This window comes from Setaria viridis, chromosome 2 (genome assembly GCF_005286985.2).
Source record: "Setaria viridis chromosome 2, Setaria_viridis_v4.0, whole genome shotgun sequence".
NCBI lineage: Eukaryota > Viridiplantae > Streptophyta > Magnoliopsida > Poales > Poaceae > Setaria > Setaria viridis.
Window position 1 is genome coordinate 7,316,839 of NC_048264.2, and position 21,612 is coordinate 7,338,450.

General features: G+C 43.6%; 1 protein-coding gene and 1 long non-coding RNA gene across 2 annotated transcripts; both read right to left on the minus strand.

The window, feature by feature from the left end:
- Window positions 1-5,159: 5,159 nt before the first annotated feature.
- LOC117845645 (uncharacterized) lies at window positions 5,160-7,956 on the minus strand. Its single transcript, XR_004638107.2, has 4 exons — window positions 7,542-7,956; window positions 7,289-7,456; window positions 6,405-6,490; window positions 5,160-5,670 (listed from the first exon to the last, which is right to left on the minus strand). It is a non-coding gene; the product is annotated as an uncharacterized lncRNA (long non-coding RNA).
- Window positions 7,957-13,163: 5,207 nt separating this feature from the next.
- On the minus strand, window positions 13,164-20,526 carry LOC117845065 (pentatricopeptide repeat-containing protein At2g41720). The gene is made up of 11 exons (XM_034725951.2): window positions 20,084-20,526; window positions 19,020-19,192; window positions 18,559-18,664; window positions 17,266-18,375; window positions 17,089-17,194; window positions 16,806-17,010; window positions 15,965-16,097; window positions 15,280-15,384; window positions 14,743-14,863; window positions 13,653-13,843; window positions 13,164-13,566 (listed from the first exon to the last, which is right to left on the minus strand). Exons 1-10 carry the CDS (start codon window positions 20,462-20,464, stop codon window positions 13,818-13,820), a joined length of 2,466 nt encoding a protein of 821 aa, XP_034581842.1. The 5' UTR covers window positions 20,465-20,526; the 3' UTR covers window positions 13,164-13,566; window positions 13,653-13,817.
- Window positions 20,527-21,612: the final 1,086 nt, after the last annotated feature.

A 21,612-nucleotide genomic window follows, 5' to 3' on the forward strand; every position in this document is an offset into this window, starting at 1 on the left:
ATCTTCTCACTGCCATGAATCTATTGGCTTTTCTTATTGGATATTGTATATATATATGGTCATACGAATTCCACTTGTACATAAATTAGGTCCAATTGAAACCAAATCAAATAGGTTTCAGACTTGTCAGTCTAGGATAAGGATGCAAATTGCACTTGTAAATAAAGTAGATCTCTAACTGAAGCCAAGTCAAATCCATCTATGCTAGGAAGGTCGTTGACTGGCCAGCCAATGGTTCTGTTCTACCTAATCCTGGTATATATATATCTGAATAATTGCGGTGGCAATGTCCAAATTGCTTCACGCAAAGGCGCTAGACATATCATTGGTTGCACATTGACAAAACTAAAATGAGGAGAGACCATTGTGTGTCTTGGTCTTACTATGGGTGATGAGTGATTGATATGATTCTTGAAGTGGTTTGAAGGTGTCCGTGTTGCATAGCATGCATATGCATGTTTCAATTATATTGTACTCCTTCCATTTTAAACTGTAGGTCATTTTAGCTTTTCTAGGTTCATAGATGTTTGTATGCATCTAGACATACACTATATTTAGGTGCATACAAACATCTATACACCTAGAAAAGCCAAAATGACATACAATTTGGGACAGAAGGAGTACATGATTATACTTTGGCTGACCAGAAGCACGGTGTTGGAGAAACATGTCTATTGTGTTGGAGATGGCATGTTAGCATTATGTGGTCGATAGCCTAGGTTCGGTTCCAACAGATCAATGAACAAGGGGGGTTTTGCGCTGACGAACCCTGCAGTGTTGAAGGCGAGTTGAGGCTTGATGCTGAGAGACTCTGCATCAACGACCCACATCCCCCGCATGAAGATCACAATGAAACATGAAGTGAAAAGAGGTGATGAAGACCGAGAGAGAGAACTATATAATGGAGGCTTATATTTGGTAGGGTACCGTGAGATTCCAGATGGCTAAAAAAGGAGGCCATCAAGATTTTAACGCCAAACGGCTCTTAAGCTACCATTCGAATTATCTAAAGAACTTGCAAATAAGAACATTGGAATGCATAAAATGGTGCTAATTCCACAAATGGTAAAACATAGTTGGACAGCTTGTAACGGAAAACAACTGCATACATAAAGGAACAATGATAATTATTTATCTCCATATGTTTCTATGTAATGGCCAGCAACTGAACAATGTCAATTATTGATCTCCATGTATGTATTTATACAAGGAAACAATTCTCTATTTGACACTACAAAAACTACTAGTTCCTTTCTTAGCCCTCAAAATAATTTTAGTTCTCTATTTGACACCAAGTTCAACTTTCGTTCCTTATACGACACTCTGTTGGATTTTCCATCCGGGAACCATTAAATGCCCTGCTGTCGGGGATAGATCCCCAGTACCCGCCAGGAAGAAAAAAAACGGACTCCTACTAGGATTCCCCTGTAATCCTACTAGGACTCATAACATGTAATCCTACTAGGACTCCTCCTTGTAACCGACTAGTAATCCTGCCCCCTGGAGTATATAAAGGAGGGTAGGGGTATCTAGATCGGCACCTCAAACCTCAACTCAGAACAGAGGACCAAATCCTCGCACTACGACACCAAGCGCAGGATGTAATATACAACACCCCAAATAGGATGTAGGGTATTACGCTACTTTAGCGGCCCGAATATGTATAAATCCGTGTCTTGTGTGCTCGCTTTTACCTTCGAGTTCCAGGTCCGACGATTCCCCACCGACCAATCTACTACCTCAAGTACCCCCTTGGTAGGTTGCCGGTATAAAATATCGACAGCAGGCGCACCACGAGAGGTGATCGTTGAGATCATCGGGCAACCTTGAAGGACCTCATCATCAAGATCAGTCTACTCAGCATGAATCGGTGGATCATTTCGACGAGGTCGAGATCGGAGCGGACCAATTCACGTTCGTCACCAGCAAATTTACCGCTCACCCGGAGCTAGGCCCCACACGCGATCGTCGCCTCGTCGGCTTGGCGGGATCAAAAAAATTCTTTCCGCCTCCAAGTCGAAGACACCAGACGTGTGAAGCATCAAAACCAAAGTCGCTTCATTTGAATTCAAGGCGGCCAGTTCTACTTCATTATTGGTGCGGTGCTATCTCCGAATCGGTTTCAACTGTCAAGTTCAAGATTGCAATCAGACCGATTATTTCCGAGTATACACCGAGAGTAGGAAGCGGAGACAACTCCTGACTCCTCAGCAGCAAGACCAAGGCAACCTTTTTCTCTGCCGCGAGGAATCAAATAAGTGAGATTCAACTACGTGCACTCCAAAAAATCACCACGAAAAAAAGTCACCACGAAAGTTGCGGATCATCGCTACATGCACACCAAAGAAGGCACCAGGGAGCTTCGAGATTATTTTTCCTTTCACTCAATGTACACGGAAGATGCGCGAGAGCATCACTACATCAAACGTCCAGTCGCGTCGACTCGCCGGCGACTACTTCAATTTCACGAAGGCGCTCGGCGACCTGCCGACGACTACTTCGACCACTCATCTCGACTAGGAAACTAGTCGAGGGTGGATCTCACTTCGTCAACAACTAGTCGGAATCGACTCCGACTAGTCGACCTCACCAATAGCCATCACGGCTTCATCGACGACAACCTCAACTACTCGTCTCGACTGCAAAACTAGTCGAGGATGGACTACTTCAACTACCCATCTCGACTAAGAAAATTAGTCGGGGTGAACTTCGCACCGTCGACAACTAGGTGACTCCGACTACTCGACTTCGTCAACAACCGTCACGGTTTCATCGATGACTGCCACGGCTTTGTTGACAATCGTCCACGAATCAAGCTAAGTCACTTTTTTAATTTTTTCGACTTTGTTTTCCGCATGCAGGGCAACACGCCGACTACCTTTTTGCGTATGTCTCTCGATGGGAATTACCCTCCAGAGCTACACGTCGCCGACTACCTTTTTGTGTACGTCTCTCGACGGGAATTACCCTCCAGAGCTACACTTCGCCGACTACTCGCCGGAGAGCAGCAAACTCTTTTGCGCAATCACACAGTTCTCTTTGTCGTATTGACGACTACTCTTTTTGTCTTCTCTTAAGGTCACTAATCTTCTCGAGCAGAACACGCCTTAATTCGTGAAAGCCTCGAGTGCACCTGTCACGCCTAAATGCTAGCACACGTACACGAGACAAAGCTCTCAGCTGTGCAAACAGCAGTGCCAATACATGTATACGAGACAAAGATCTCATACACACGCAATGACAATGGCTAAACGGGGACTGAGAGCCTAAACGTAACAGGCTAACTACTCAGAAAGAATATGAATCAAATAAGAGCATGACACATAATATTGATCACTGAATAAATTTCAGCAGTTTTAATACCTACAAAAATGCTACATAATGTACGCATCTTTTCTTTCAGGTCAAGCTTCGGCGACGATGCTCCATTACACTCAGCGTACCTCCAAAGGCACAGCTAGCTCCCAAATTCGGGCGCAAAACGCCAGTTACTACTCGGAATATCTCTAGTGGCTCAGCTAGCTTCCAAGCTCGGGAGCTAAGCGCCAATAAGTACTCGACGTGGTTCCTCTAGCTCATCTGGCGCATAAGCTCGGGGGCTGCACGCCCGCAAAAACTACTCGGATGATGACTTACATGAAGATTCAAGACCCTTGGAATGATTATTCAATCATTTCAAGGCTCAGGGGCTGATAACTACACGCAACAGTTGATTTTTTCAAATTGAAAGAAGAAGATTCAAGATTTCATTGACCCTCAGCCTGATTCTTCGATTCAACCTAAGGCTCGGGGGCTACTCCATATGGAGTGCGACTTTCGCTGCCCTCCATATACGAAGACTACAATATCAAGATGATCAAAGCTTTGAGCACACCATAGCCTCATAGTAGCTTTGAGAAACTTTGAAGAGCCAACTAGATAAAGTACTCAAAGAGTACCAAAACTACTCGGTGAGGATCTTAAAACTCCTCAAAGACTGCTGCATTCGACTATAAAGCGCTTGGGGGCTTGTCGGGATAGATCCCTAGTACCCGCCAGGAAGGAAGAAAACGGAATTCTACGAGGATTCCCTTGTAATCCTACTAGGACTCATGTAATCCTACTAGGACTCCTAACCGACTAGTAATCCTGCCCACTAAAGTATATAAAGGAAGGCAGGGGTACCTAGATTGGCACCTCAAACCTCAACTCAGAACAGAGGACCAAATCCTCACACCACAACACCCAAGCGCAGGGTGCAATATACAACACCCCAAACAGGACGTAGGGTATTACGCTACTCTAGCGGCCCGAACCTGTATAAATCAGTGTCTTGTGTCCTCGCTTTTATCTTTGAGTTTCAGGTTCGGCGATTCCCCACCGACCAATCTACTACCTCGGGTACTCCCTCGGTAAGTTGCCGGTATAAAATACCGACACTTGCTAAAATATGATTTTGCTCCTATGGGCCCCACCACCCTTCTCCCTCCTCTCCTCCCCTTCTCCCTCCTCTGCTCCACATCGCACGGGCTCGTCAGCACCTCCTCCGACCGTCGCCGCCCTCCACCCGACCTCGCCTCCCCGCTGCTCCACACCGCCGTGCCTCTCCCGTTCATCCTTGTTGCCGCAAGGGCCGGCCCCTTCCCTCCCCTCCCAACCCCCCTCTGCCCTTGCACCCCCCCTTTTCCGCTCACTCGCTCGCTCTCTCCCTCGCCCGTGACTCGCCGCGCGGCGGAAACGCCACTGCCAAGGTGAGATCCGTGTCGGCCCCGCCTCCTCCAATCTCCACAGGTACGGCCACAACCCGCTTTGCCCAGATTGTCATGCCCTCGTGCCGCTCAGATTTGATCTCGCTCAATTTGGCGGTGATTGATTTGGTTTCTCTCTCTTTGTGGGTGGGTGCGTCGGATTTGCGTGCGTGGTGCAGGGCAGGCAGAGGAGGATGGGGCTGAGGGAGATGGCGGTGGAGGAGGGGGCGATGTCGACGACGAGGATGCTGGCGGGGAGGGGCGCCCGTGGCGACAGGTGCAGTTGTGCGCGGCAGGCCGTCCCCTTGACGGTGACAGGTGCTAGCTGTGGCAGGCATGTACAGGGAGAAGGGGAGGGGAGGAGGGAGAAGGGTGGTGGGTCTCACAGGAGCAAAATCGTCTTTTCACAAGGTATTTAACGGTTCCCGGATGGAAAATCCAACATAGTGTCTATAAGGAACGAAAGTTGAATTTAAATCCAATAGGGAATTGTCTCTAACTTGTATGTGTGTATATATAAATATATCTATATTATTTACATTAGCAAATATCCACGTCTAGCTACTTGACTGCAATGTCCCTAACTTGTGTCTGAACACCAGGACCGTTAGACCGTTAGCTTCACTAGAGTATTCGACATTCAGAACACGGGAGAAGCTCACTACATCTTGAGTCCCGATGCCACGCGTACGACCTTGGAGCCGCATAACATCTGCACTAGAATGGCAGAGAATGTATACAAAGTTCCCGCTAGGACACACCGCGATCCTACAGCCGTTGTGAGGACCCAGAAAATGTTGGACAGCTGCAGCCGTGGTCCACCGCTGATTGGGAGTACACCAGTTCCCATAGGCACAAACCAGGCGCTCCTGTTGTCCAGGAACAATGCCTAGCTGCCAGATTAAGGCACAGCTGATCCTCGCGTTTGTCATTACAAAAGCATCTGATTCAAATATACAAATTAATAAGAACAACATATATAAATGACAAATACGTATGAAGAAAAATACAAATCAGAATACAACAATGAAAGAATGAGAAAAGGGCACTGCTACTTATAGTACAGCTATATACTATAAAGATTTGAAGAGAGACGTTGCTGGATGGTAGCTAGTATAGAGATGGAGGAGTGCAACAACCTAGATAATATGGAAGAGACTGTTTAGTTTTTTTTTCAGATTTTTCTTTAGTTAACCGTTTGGTTCGTTGTTAGGTATTTGGCCCAGATTTTCTTCTAAAAGTGGCAAATTCTTTTCTTTTCTAGTGAATTCATGAGCTTCCTACCCTTTGAAAGGTTCTTCGAGGAAAGGAAAGCCGGTTTGGTGGTAAAAAAATTGTAGAAAAGTTTAATATGAAAAAACCAAAATGAACTCTAATACTCCCTTCGTCCCAGAATTAGATTAGATTTGTCCTAAATTAAATCTTTCTAACTTTGACTATAAATCGGTAAAAATTTATAAATACTATGAATGTAAAAATGATGTTAGTAGAAGCATCGTGAAACCAAATATCACAACAGCAGGAGTATTCATATCAGTACACATATTTATATATAGTATATTTGAAGTTGTGATATTGTTTCGGTAAGAAAGTCAATTTCTAAATTTCCTGCATTAAGTGTATCAGGTATTCTAATTAAAAGATTTTATGAAAATCCAGACTATTTTGAAAATAAACCTTGGGGCTGGGGCGCCATATGCCGTGCAAACTGTTGCGCCACGCAAATTGGTTTGGATTTGCTCCACCAGACAAGACCCTAATGCCTGAGGGCCAAATAAAAGCTATGTATCATTAATTTGCAAAACAAGTGAAATAGATTGTTTAGGAGGAGATCATACCGAAAAAGATAATCAAATATGAAAAAGAAACAAATTAAATGAACTCCAATATTGATTATTAGCAGAAATTTTTATAGTATATTTGAATTTAGGAAGAGTCTGAATTACTCCCTTCAAATATAGAGGAAGTCTAGATAACCCCTAAAGTATGTTTTGGTTCAATTTACCCCTTAAACTATATTATTTGGTTCAACTTACCCCATAATATAATTTTTTCTCCATATACAAGTTGAATTTTAATTTGAGACTTTGCAAGGTGTTAGTGGACATCATAATCATATTTAAAATTATTTTATGAAGTTTTTATCATTATTTTTTATATAATTTTGTATCTCAAGGATAAATTTTATTATTAAATATTCTAATCTATCAAATAATGATAAAAAGTTCATCACATATTTTTTCTAACATGTCTTATGATGCCTGCTATCATCTTGCAAAATTTGAACCTAAGACTCCACTTGTGCATGGAGAAAAAATATAAATTATGTTAAGGGGTAAATTGAACCAAATGGCATAATTTAGACGGTAAACTGAACCAAAAATACTTTAGTGGGTTATCCAGATTGTAATTATACTTGAGGGGAGTAATTTGGACTTTTTTCTTGAATTTATGATGTCGTTTCAGAAATAGTTTCTAAATGTCCTGCTTTAACAACTATATCAGGTCTTGTACTTGAAAAGACTTTCTGAAAGTCCAAACAAATTTATTTTGAAAATAACCTGCAGGTTGATAAGTGGGCGACAACTGTGTTGTGGTTTTGTGCCGAATGCTCTGAACCCATGCGCCCCGGAATGGATTTGCTCCCTGGGCATGGTTGTCGCCTGGGGCAGCAGGGCTCCAGCCACCAGGCATGTCCCTAATGCATGTGGCCCAATTAAAAGCTAGTACTGCGTATGATCATTAATTTGCAAAACAAGGTCAGACAAATTAAATAAACGAATTAGCAGCAGGAGCCAGGAGTTCGGCGGGCACCATTATTGTTTGGCGATGTGTTGGGCTGCTGGGCTGTCGCTCGAACGGCGCCATCCACCAGGTCGCTCCATGTCCTGTCAATATGGGGCGAGCAACCTGCTGTGCCATGTTACTCCAAGAGCCTGCAGGTACCTGCGGTTCTCGTGGTGTCTGAAGCACAAGATGTGTCGGTGCGCTGTGCAGCGTCATTGATGGCTTCCATCCTGCTGGTCTCAGGGAGGCGGCGGCCATGCTTCCGACGGAGGAGGCCCAGCTGCATGCGGACGACCCAGAAGCAGATGAGCGAGAGCCAGCGGCCATGGGAGATTGGGAGCTGCCTGCAGACTGTAGTAGGTCTGTGTAGAGGGAGGCAGCAAATAAAGGCTACGAAATGTCGACACAAGTTTGCTCTCGGTTTGCGTACACCTTCTTTTGTAGGCGTGTCGTTCATCAGTTGCCAACTTTGTTGCTTATAGGGAAGCCTTTCTTTATCTCTGGTAGGAGTGTAGGACTAATTCGTACTTAGCGTCATTTTATTGACTAACCATTACACGGAGATGTACGTATGCTCTGGAAATAACATCCATCATACGCGATGATGCATGACATATGGTATTTTGGCATACATCTATGTTACATTAGAGCCACAATAAAATATTGCTCACTTGTCAATAATTTTTTGGGGATTTCTATACTACACTCGAGTGAAAATCATCTCTCCCACCCTTGAATTTTTTCTCTTCCACCTCTTCCCCTTCTTCTCCACCTCCGGCGAGGTCTGGCGAGCCTTTTAGTGTTCGGGGTTTCGGGGATTCAGGTTACCTGTGTCCGGCGGACCTAGAAGAAGCTCTGCGGTGGTAGGGAAGCGGGCGGTGGTGGTGGTCGAGATGGCGGTGAGGCGGGGCGGCGGGGGCGAGCTCCGGCGACAAGTTGGCGTGGGAGGGGTCGAGACGGCGGTGGCATATCTGGCGGCGAGAGCTGCCGGAGATGGGCAAGGCGGCGGTGGGGGCGACCGGCGGAGGTGAGCTCCAACAACGGAAAAGAACGATGGGGGACGGAGGGATGAGGATGGAGGGAGGGGCAGTGGAGGGAAGGCGGGCCTCGCCGATGTCAGGGACGGCACCGGCGAGGCAACAGGGTGGAGGCAGCTGGCGGGAGGCGGATGGGTCAAGAGGATAAGGTAGCAGAGGGATATGGAAGAAGATAAGAAAAGGATTGGATCCATCGCAGCCATCCATCGTGGATCCAACGGTTCAAAAATCGAGTGTAGGAGGGATCTTCTACACTTGAGTGCGGTGTAGACAGCCCCTAATTTTTTGTGAGTCCATGATTGGTTGGGGCTTGGCGGTATACATGGTCAAATGGGCTGGGCTAAACGGACAGCACAAGGCCCGGCCTGTATTGGCTCGGCACCAGCACGACCTGGCCCGCCGTTACATGAGCCCGTGCCAGCATGGCCCGAGGTAGCAGGCCGGACCTGGGCCGAAGAGGCGGCACGTCGGGCAGCCCATGGCACGGCCTGCATAACGGTCAGCACGATTGAGGCCCGTTAACTCCACCGCATATAACGCCCCCGGCCCCCGCGCACCAACCCTAATCCCCTCCCTGGCTCCCTCCCTCTCCCCCGCAATCGCCACTCGCCTCTGCCTGTCTGCCTCCTTCCCCTCCCTAGCTCCCTCCCTCACCGCCGGTCACCGCCAATTCGCCACCGGTCATCGGCGCTATCCCGCCTCCGCCTGTCCTTGTCCACCTCCTTCCCCTTCTCAATCTAGATGTCGCCAGTCCACCACCGGTCAACGGCGTCGCACCACCGCCTCCGCCTGTCTGCCTCCTTCCTCTTCTCGATCTAGATCTTGGCGTGCTCGGCTGCTCTGGCAGCGCAGGTAAGATCTCCTCCTCTAACCTCTTCTGCTCTTCTGCTATCATGTTCTTGAGATCTCACATCTTGTTCTTGTAGGTCGTTGGCCGAGCACGATGCCATCGTGCTCACGTGGGTGCAGCGCGTGCCGTTGAGGAGCCTGAGCCGCCGAGAAGGTGAGGAGGAGGGAGGTCGTCGGAGATGGATACTGATACACCGACCTCCAATGACTGCTATTGACCTTGGTCATCAGAAGAGGATGTCCTCTAGGTTGGCTTGGCCGGTGGCAGCACTGCAGCTGCTATCGACCTTGATGCTGCCGGGCCTGTCGGCGCGCCCAAGGTGCCGACGCCACCGGTGAGCTCCGGCGGGAAGAGGGTCAGGAACTCCACCTCTAAGGTGTGGAACAACTTTGAGGAGCTCTTCACCATGAGGAATAGCAAGAAGGTCAGGTATGGCGCTAAGTGCCGCTTCTAGTGGTACTGGCCATTTGTGCCGGCACATTCTTGCTTGCTGGAAGAGAAAAGAAACTAATCGTATGTCTCAATCTATGCTAAAGTTCAACCCTGATGGTTCTATCCATCACTAGGAGTACTCTAATGCTGTTGCTCGTACATCACTGGGAGTTTAGTTTGGACATAGATGTTAGATGGAACTCCACATACCTCATGCTCAAGCATGTTGTGCCATATCAGAGTACTTTTTCTATCTTTATCAAAACTCAGTATCCTTTGCGTGGTGATGGCTTGCCACTGCTCACTGATAACCACCGGTATGTTGCTGAAAAGGTATTGGAATTCCTTGAACTCTTCTATGATTCAACAGTTGCTCTATCTGGTGTTTATTATCCTACATCTTCTCTAATGCTACATCATATTCTTGATATTGCTGGACATTTCAATGCATATGAGAATGATGACTTGCTTAGACATGTTGTTGTTCCTATGAAAGATAAGTTTCTAAAATACTGGAGGAAAATACCTGTGCTATATGCCTTTGCTTTTATATTGGATCCTAGAGCTAAGATGAAAAGCTTTCATAATGTTCTTTGATTGTTACCTAATCTTACTGGTATAGATTACTCTAGATACCCAACTGATGTGCGTGGTAAGTTAACTAAGATCTTTTCAAAAAAGGTATGAAACCAAGTTTGGTGAAGTTCGCTTGCATCGACCCCAACAGTCAGTAAGTACTAGTATTGGTAAGAAGAAAATGGCTTGGGGTAAAAATTTTGGTGGTTCTGACATGAGTAGCACTTCTGGTTCTGGTTCTATTTGTTCTCCTTCTCAATTGGGAAGGAGGACAAGTACTGGTGCACTATTTGCAGCTGCTACATCTCTTTCAGAGCTGTCATCATACCTAGACAGTGACTGCGTCGCCCAATACGATGAAGACTTCAACATTCTCAATTGGTGGCATGAGCATAAGCATAAGCAAACTTATCCCATTCTTTCTATACTTGCTAAAGATGTGCTAACAGTACCTACTTCCACAATATCATCAGAATCCACTTTTAGTCTTGCTGGCAGGGTGCTTGAGGAGCGGCGATGGCGGCTGACATGTGACATGGTGGAGGTGCTGTCTTGCTTGAAGGACTGGGAGCTAGCTGATGCTCAATTGCAGCACAACATCAAGAAGGAGACCAAAGATCTGGAGTTAGCTTTCGAGAACATGTACCTTGATCATGATGCTGCTGATGATGATGGTTAAAGGCTATGCTTTTATCTTTTCTACTTAGTATCGCACTATTTGTGTAATGAACATTTGGACATCTAATCTTAAGACATTAAGAACTCTCTAGAGCTGAGCTGTACTCTTTTTTCCTTTCTAGGGTTTCTCACGAGGTGTGAGTTTTACATAGAAAGGTTTTTAATGAGGCAGGCACACCAAACAACTCAAATAAAATTTGATCTTTGATCTCTATGTCTCTATGAGTTATGATTTTAATAATATGTATGTATATGTGCTGTGCATTCCCTATTTCCTTGTGATCTTGGCATTCCTTGTTATTTTGGGCATCTGTTGGAGGGTTTTTTGTTTGGCGGGCCGATGGACGGCTTGACCTACCTAGCCTGTCGAGCTATCGTGCCGCTCCAGCCCACAAAGGTATAAAGAGGCCGGACCTGACCTGTAAGACTTCATAGCGGGCGGTCCGATCCAGCATGACACTATAGCCGAGCCGATATAGGCCGGGCTAGGTTGGGCTCATGCCAGCCGCCCGTTTGACCATGTATACTTGGCGGTGCCACCGTCAGCTCTGCCCTTCGTCACATCACATCTGCACTCTGCTCCTCAGGCAGGCAGCAGCTGCCAGAGGTCTGCTTTGTCCGGTCATCCTACTCAAAGTTACATTTATTAGTTCCTTTAGCAATTGCTTTGACTCATCGAGGCTATTGAGAGACGCTAAACGCTTGGTTGTGGTTTTTCTTTTTGGCTCAAGCTGGTAGTTACCATGTCGTTCATCTTCTTTTGTAGGCGTGTTTGCCAACTTTGTTGCTTATAAGAGTGTAGGACTAATTCGTACTTAGCGTCATTTTATTGACTAACCATTACACGGAGATGTACGTATGCTCTGGAAATGGCGTCCATCGTACGCGCGATGATGCATGACACACGGTATTTTGGCATACATCTGTATTACATTAGAGATACAATAAAATATTAGTCACTTGTCAATATTTTTTTTGAGGCGAACTCGAATTGGTTTTTATTAATATATAATATAATCTACCGACAAAAAATAACAAGATTTCATTTTTTGTTAGAGTAAACTCAACATGAGTTGCTCTCAAACAAATGAAATTGAGCAACCGTCCTGATTCAAAGAAACAGTTCTCCATGACCTGCATAGTGGACTTTCTTCCGGAGGTAGATAGGCCATTTAACTTTTTTGCCACTGTCGTTACGGATAGGCCCAGCTGAGTAGACATTTTGCATGGCATTCACTTGGTAAGGATCGCAAAATTTTTGTTATGCCTATGTGACGGCATAACCGCGTAAGGGTTACTAAGATAAAATTAAATCATGTTGGTACAAGTACAACAAGTCACACAACTGGGTTATTATTGGAAAACTTTGTGAAATCAAATGGGCAAGGTGGCTTATTTGTGGGTGATTCCTACCGAATCAGATAAGACACTCTGAGAACGTCAAGATGTACTTCCTTATCTGGGAGATTTCGACCTAACAAACAGAAAGCACTCCATGCATCGTCATGGTGGCACCTAGGCCAACCAGTCAGCAGGTATGCTTGCACTGCAACATAAAGGCCCGGCCAGCACAGTTGGCCTATCGAGTGGCCCTAGGCGTTGGGCTGGCTCAGCTCTGCCCCTGATCACGTCTGCACTCTGCTCAGGCAGGCAGCCGCTGCCACCTGCCAGAGGTCTGCTTGGTCCAGTCATCCTACTCAAAAGTTACATTTAGTTCCTTTAGCAATTGCTTTGACTCGGCGAGACTATTGTGAGATGCTAAACGCTTGGTTGTGGGGTTTTATTTTTTATTTTTGGCTCAAGCTGGTGGTTACCAATTACCATGTGTTCGGATCTTCTACCTGCGTGTCATCACCTTTTAATTGGTTGACTAGTTCACATGCAACAGCATTCTTTATCATTTGATTGATGTGTGTAACTGAATTACGCATGCCATTTGATCCCTGTGCATGCAGTTGTATCATTCATGTTTCTTTTACCCTCTTTGCTTGTTCAACAGCTTAATAATGGAAAATTAATCTTGTCCTGCAGTTGAATTATGTTACACATACCACCCGCTTGCAATTTCTTATATCATAATGTCAGTAATTTGTTCATATGACCATCATAAAAAGCCTCATACAGTGTCCATGTTATGGTCCCCTTTTCACAATTCACAACAAAATTATTCCCAAACCAATATGACACAAGTTGGGAAAACTGATTACTTGAAAGGCATTGACAAATTAGAATGTCGTAGAAGTGCTACTACAATGGCCTATACAACTATACAAGACTGTAAACTCTAGGGTGGCGAAAAGAAGACTCTGCTCTACTAGAGTAACTGTAACATGATTGCTCCAAGACAAGCCATACAGGTAACAAACCCAATTTCTGTAATCAACGAAGCCATAGGAGATAAATCATAAGGCCATGCTTTTCAGATGCCACAACCTCTCACCAACTGTAGAAACATGTCATTTTCTCAGTTCTCCAAGTCCTGAAGACGTAGTATATTGGTAAGACAACAGTTTAACATGGAAACAGGGAATAACTGTGAACTCTTTCATGTTAAAAAAACCTTACCATCTCCATTTTTTGAAAGATGGGAAAGTTGCTTCGATGCCAACTACGGCACAATCAAAATCCTGTCCTCCCTGAATGCTGCTAGCTTCAATCTGATGCTGCCTTCCATATTCAGTTATGGACTTCTAGTACTCCATATCAAACAAATGCAGAAATATATGGAGCTCATGTTACCTTCTCTCTCAATGCATCTGTTATGAACAAGCTAAAATGGGTCATCCAGGAAAACATGATGCAAAACATGCAGTGCTCCCTTAGTCAATGGAGAAATGGAAACAGAAAAGAAAATAGTGATGAACATATAGAGTAAGCATTACTTGTGAACGGATCTACAGAAGTTACTTTAATTCAGCATACATGTATGTTACACTTGCACCAAAAGAGATTTTCGACTATCATGTAAAATAAAACAAAATCAAAAGGTATGACAAACAGCAGGGTAAGGTAAAACAACTACACTTAAAATCCAGTGGTTCAAGTTCAAACATTTACAAACATCAAAGGAGCATATCAGACAATTGAAGATTCAAAGGAACAAAAACGGAGCCAAACATCCAATCAATTGCAATGGTACTTCGAGACTTTGGAAATCAAATATCTCGTTTTTTATATCTCAATCTAGTTTGTCAAAAGAGTCATTTGCTAAATAAATGTATAACTGTTTTTTCCTTTGATATATGGATTAATTGAAGTAGTGGCATGTTGCAGTTTATTTCCTCCCATTCTTTTTACATCAGTATATTATAGCATACTATAATACTAAGTTGATTCAAAATAGTTTTTATAAAAATTATCAGTTTCCATAAAACATGAATTAAGAATATGAAAACTATTAATCCGTGAAAATACAAAGGTTTAAGAAGAAGATCAATAATTTAACCATGGCAACTTTGCAGGCATGAACAATGATTATATTTTGCAGCAGCTTAGTTTGAGAAATTTCAAAAGATGAGATGAACTGGATTTGTATCTTGCCTCCAAAGACCAAGCTGGACATATTGAACATAAATCATATATGAAGATATTATTACATTAAACAACAATAAAACACTTTTTATGCAAACAATAATTAGATTAGGAGGTGCCATACTTATTTTTTCTTGCATGAGAGTAACATAGTCCATGCTGTTGTCTCTCCAGATATATGGAAGTACACTTTGATACATATATAGTGTTGGATGGACTCCAGCATCTTCCATCCAGTGCAAAACCTATATGGGCCAAACAAAGGAAATAATTAGAGAAGTGATAAAGTTTGAGAATTTTTAAATTATCATCCATCTTTTTCCCCTGTTTCATACATATTTCCAATAAAATACTAACCAACCCCAAGCTTAAAATGCTTATGTTACAGTTTGCTGGAGGAAGAATGTCAAATTAATAATTCACAATTCAAAATTTTCCAACAGGACATAATGGATGCAGGTTTCACCATTCCCAACAACTAAGAGGTTGCAGAGTTCTCATTCGGAATAAATAACACCATCATCTTATCACAACTTAGCAATTGTAAATAGAATCTAGCTAATGTAGTTCTCTTATCTTCTAAGGGAATCTTTTTTTGAAGGACCCCTCAACTCTTATTCAAATGTGACAATATAGCTGCCCAGTAATATGTGCTGTATACCTCAATATACTTTCTCCATTTCCCAACAACTAAAAGGTTTCTCAACAGAACCGTATAAGTAGACAGGCCCACAGTAGAGCGCGAAGTCACCATCTTATAAAACAGCTGCACGATAGAAAATCATGACAATAAGCTTAGTCTTATCCTTCAAAGAGTTCAAGGGGAAGCAGCAACAGGAAATGCACCATCGACAGACAAAGCATCACTACTGAAATTGTTTTTTTCTCACAAAGTGTATTGATCAAGTCTGCATGTTCCTCAAGTATCAAATATATTCACAAAAGAAAGTGGTGATGACTCAAAACTAGTAAAGATGGCAGTAGTATTCTCAATGCTAAAATCATTTTATTTGGTTGAGAACAGCAAATAGGTGATGCATGGAGCTATATCTTGCTGTCGCACATTGGTGCTATTAAGAAACCACTACGGCAAAGGAATTAACATCACACAGAGGTAGTGATTTCTCTGAAATGAGGAATCTCTCTATCTGAAATGCTCATGTCAGTATTAAATTATTCTCTGTTTGCAGGAAAAGAGTTCAATTATGCCAATGCAATTACTGCATGTATAGACTGAGTACTAAAAAAAAATGACAACAAGGCAGTTAAATCCACCACATGTTGACGTTGGAAATTATAAAGAAGAGGTCACACGATGGCGCCTACGTTACGGGGTCCAATTATACCTTCATCATGCTCTCTGTCTTGCCACATTTTCCAAGAAAATTCAAAAGATGATTTAGTGTGCCAACCGAAATGGATGATAGTGATGAATCCAAATGTTCGATTATTTCACTGGCTGTTTTCCATTCCCGTAGCCTGTTGCAGAGCAGCAAAAATCTCATTAGTTAAACTAGCAGCACTAGTAACCTCTCAAAAGAAATAGAACAGATAAAATAGAATATCAAACTACTCACTGCATCAAACATGCATGAAAACAAGATAAAAACATGACATGATCTAGATGATAATAGCAAAAGGTGCATACTGCAGAGGCCCGCTTTATAAAACAACAAATGCTCAACAAGTAAAAAGAAAGGATGTAACTGAATTACTGAACTAGCATTTGAACAGAGTAGGCAAACGGACAGACCCGGTAGCCTCAAACATCATTTTCTCAATTTCAAAATTTGATCGAACAGAAATAAGAGATATCTCACCCACCACAACATTATATCCTGCTATCTCAATAAATATACAACTTTATTTCTATTTATACTTATTAACTATTTATATATATTTGGCGAGGTGACACTAAAACAACAAGCAGCTACAAGTGAGTATCTCAAATGGTAACGTATTAAATACAAATGGTAATTTAAAAGTTCACCTGCATAATACTACGTGCATAACGAGGCAGAAAGTTACCCACACCTAAATGTATAGTACAAACAACCAACATTGTGACACTACAGCAACGTATATATGTATTTAACAGTCAAAATAATAGCCGAGAGTGAATACTATTTCAACAATAATAAATCTAGTTACAATGCACGTGCAACTTAAGACAGTGGATAAACATACATGCTGCATGAAGCTATTATCTCAAAATAAGCCTTTTGGTTCAATGGAATCTGTTTTTGCTTCATGAATTCCATCAACTGAAGGACCATTTCAGGTTGGCTTCCCTTATTCAATGTTTCCATGAGGGATGAACATACAATGGCATCTGGCTGCACATCATTACTTTCCATCTCTTTGAACAGGTCCCATGCTCTCCTCCAGCTCCCTTATGATCCATACAGACACAGGATTAGTTGAAAACTTAAAGTTATTGAAACATTTCCTGATCATAAGAGAATCTTACCATCATCCCTATAGGCTTTAATCATAGCAGTATATGTCAAAACATCAGGGAAGCAACCAGATTCTTTCATAGAACTAAAAGTAGATTCTGCTTCAGTTAGTTTGCCCTGAATCGAAATCATTGTTAGCGTACCAATTCTTCACAGGGAACCAGAGAGATAATGTCAGCAACAGTTACCTGTTTGACATATGAACAAATCACGGACGAGTAGACTTCCTTGGTCAAATGAATCTTCAGGTCCATCATGTCTTCAAAAAATTTCAGAGATTCTGCGTACCTTCCCAATTTACAAGATCCACTAATGAGTATATTGTAAGTTACAGCATCTGGCTTCACGTTGCTCGCCCTCATTAATGTGTACAACTCCAAAGCTTTCTCATAATCACCCAAACTTAAATAGCTTCCAATGCCTGAGTTGTAAGCAACTGTATTTAGTTCGATCCCTCGAGACTTAGCTGCTGCAAGAATTGTGTCAATTTTAGCTAGTTGTCTGCAGCGACCACATGCTGTTAACAGGGTACTTATTGAAACAACATCCGGTTGAATGCCATCTCTCTCCATTTCATGCAGAAAACTAACAGCTTCCTTCAACATTCCAGCAGATCCATAAGCATCAATAAGTGCATTGTAACTGACTTTGTTTGGCTTGCATGCATTCTTCCTCATTTCATTAAAGACGTCCCTAGCCTTCTCAGGTTGAGCAGATCTACCATAAGCATTAAGTAAGGAGCTGTAGGAAACTATATCAGGTCTCAACCCGTTTTGCTTCAGTAATTTAAAAGTTTCCAAGGCCTCTTTGTGCGCACCATGTGAGGCATAAGCACCCAAAAGTGCATTGTAGGATACAATATTAGGCTTGACACCTTCAGCAATCATCATATCAAAAACAGCCTTGCAATTTTCAGCTTGCCCGCAAACAGAATAAGAATACATTATGCTAGTATATGTAACAACATCTGGAGGACATATTGTTCTTTTTTCCCTCATTGAGTTAAACAACTCAATAGCTTCCCCATACTGCCCAACCTTTACAAGGCAATGGATCACAATATTCAAAGTGAATGTATCAGGGGCAACATTAGATGATTTCATAATTTCAAAGTAAGCTATGGCTTTTGAATACTGAGCTCCATTCTTGAAAGCAGACAAGACAATGTTGTGTGTGACCAAATCTGGTCCTACGCCATTTTCAGTCATCTTCTTACAAAGTTCTAAAGCTTTCTTCCAGTTACCAGCAGCCCCACATGCATTTATTACATTATTATACGTAGTTCGAGTAGGAGGTATCTGCAACAAAAAAGTATCTCTTAAAGGAGAGAACTAAACCAGCCATAATGTATAATGACAGATTATTTCTACAATGATATATTCCAGGGGCCTCTAGATGCTAGATATGTAGAATATCGTTACAAGCAGTAATCTAGATGGCCATGCCTTCATAGTTCATAGTGATCCTAGTGATGTACTTACAGCAGCACGTTGCATATCTTCCATAATGTTGATGGCCCAACGCCACTGGCCAGCTCGAGCATGCGCATGGATCAAAGAGTTGTATGTATCAGCATCAGGCTTGCACCTATGGATATATCATTTATGTAAAAATGAAAAAGTCCAAGAGTGAACAGATGATGGAAATGCTGCCATCTCACCAAACTAGTGAAAAAAAATATACATAAACAAAAGCTGCATGTAAGTTATATTTTAAGCAAGATATCTTATTGGTGAGACATAATAACAGTACAACATCACGAATTTTACGAATGCCAACCAATATGCTAAAGCAGTAGAAGTCCTATGACAGACTTGTTGTTCTTAGTTTAAACAAAAAGCCATTCTAGGGCTGATATGACTATGGCTTCTAGTGAGGGTGAAAGAAAACAATAGGTCAATATTGCTTAAGGTGCTGAAAGTATGACATCTAGCACTCATACCTCCATTCTTGCATCTCAAAGAAAAGGCCACGTGCCTGATCAACCTGATTGTGTCTAGCATGTAACCTTATCATCATGCCATAAATGTCATTACGAGCACAATAATTCTCCTGGTTTTTCATCCAGCGGAACACATGTACGGCATGTTTCAAGGATCCAGAAATTGTGATTTCCTACAAGTGATACAAACTGTGTGAGTGCATTATCACTGGCACAAGCTAACGTGTAAACGAATTTATGGAGATTTTTGGTTTGTTACAAAAATAAGAACCATGACTTGCAAATGCAGTAGCTACTAAGGGGTTCTACCACACACTCTCTAATAGAACAATATTGGGAGCACAAAAATGATGGTGACAATTGACTCTTGAGAGAATAACTAGATTTTCTGGACTGATTGAGGACAAAATAGCTTTGGACGCATACTGAAAATCATGAACAAAGTTGCAGATGACCATCTGAGAAACCTAGGTACAAATACTGCAAAGTAATGGAACTGGCATACACAATTATGAACTCCATAGACAAACCAAAGAATCAGCAGAGTTGCCTATGCCACATGGAAATAGATACAGCGCTATTGTAGTTGAATATATTAATATAAAGCACCAAAAGATAGTTGACACCGAACAAAGATAGTTAACCTACTCTGGTAAATTAATTATCATATTAATAACAAACCAAAGAATCCGTCATAGCAATCATATGCCCAACCATGAAGGACTCCGTACTGCCAATAACTAGAACTCAACATGAACTAACCTAAATAAAATACTGTATTATAAGGTCAAGCAACTTGGTTAAGTCGCGTCCTACTCCCCTCACAATAAATTAGTTGCAAAAAACTAAACGTTGGCCTGGGTGGGTCCATCCAAGTCACTGAATGTGGGCCGGGTGGCAGATTTACATGCCAATCGTACCAATTTAGTGGCAAAGATCTAATTTTGTTTTGCTCCCCTCGAGCCATTCGAATGCCACAGTACTAGCCAGTAGTAGCATCCGCACAAGCAGTCATTTCATTAAACACGTAGCAGGTCGCAAGCACAGAGAGAACGGGGGCATACGCGGATGAGGAGCGGGAAATTGCGGCGGGCGAAGCGGCCGGCCCAGCTGTTGAGCACGTCGTCGACGGCGCGCGCGTCGGTGCGGGGCAGCGCTAGCACGCGCGCGGCGGCCTCCGACACCTTCCAGTCCCGCTGCCACCGGGTGCCCTCCACGCGGAGGCGGTGCCGCGCGGGGAGCGACGCGGCGCCGACGCCATCCACCTCGACGCGGGCCCTGCGGCGGCCGCGGTCGAGGTCGACGGACACGGCGGGCCGCCGCTCCGCCCACGGCGGCGGGCCGGGCGCGCGGGGCGGGGGCCGCCGAGGCCGCGCGCGGAAGACGCGCGGGGAGCCCGCGTCGGGGCTCGGCGGCGGAGGCGGGGCCGCGGGAGCGGAGGACATCGGCGGCGCGGCGCGGGTTTACCGTTGTGGTTGCGGATGCGCGGGGTTTTGGATAGCGTGGGCGTTCTGGAGCTGGCGCCGCCACCATCTCAGTTTCTGAGCCCTGAGCCTTTTTCCATGTGATTTGATAATTGTTATTAAACCTCGGGCCGGGCCGGGCTTTTTGGATGGGCTGAGATGGAACGAGTTCAAATATCCAAACCAACCAGTTCAAGCATGAAAATAAAGTTAGTGATTCATTTTTCTGAATAGTTACGTGTTCGCCATGGTGGAGTCGGCCAGCACCTCTCCATGTGTCGACGGTGCAAGCTCTGCTTCGACATCTCAGGGGGCACAATAATTTTGTTTTCGACAATCTTGTTCAGACTCCACAATTTCAAGTAACCAACCATTGCGTGAACTTTTGATGCTCATGTGATCGTGTTCTCCCCCACTACTTTTCAAAGCTTTTTTATTTCTATTTCTATTTCTTCCTTCCCTCTAATCTGGTCTCTACATGTACTGTTGTATCATATGTCGCTTTAAAGTTTCAGACTTACAAAATCTATGCATATGCATGTGTTTTTTCGAATAAAATAAGATGTTTCTTCCATTAACCTCCAACATTTTTCTTGTTGCGCTAGGATTTTCTAGTGCAAGATTTGATTAAGGATTTAAGATTGAATATGGTAGGCTCATTTATGAATTCTGAATGAAGGACATCTGAAGTTTTAATACAATGGCAGATAACTTTCTCACAAATAGTAGACGTTGTCTTTTTCCATGAGCATTGTTAGGGAGGTGCCAATGATTTTTTTTCGTCTAGTAGAGTAGCGAGAGCATAGTAGAAGTACAAAAAAAAATTCTCATCTAGGGGGTATTTAGAACTTTAGCACCCCTATTTTAGTTCATTTTAATCACAAGTGCTCCCAAACAGGTGTGCTAAAACTCAAGTGCTTAAATTTAGCACCCCCATAATCCTTTAGTCACTTGGGGGTAGCTAAAACTGACTAAACTTGGTCCCCCTAGACCAATTCCCCCCTTGCCCCCTCCCCTCTCTCCTCCCCGCCAGACCCCGCCGCCATCCTTCTCCGCCCGCCACCTTGCCGCCTCTGGCCGACCCCGCCGATCCCACCGCCTCCTCCCCTCACTCTCTCTCTCTCTCCCCG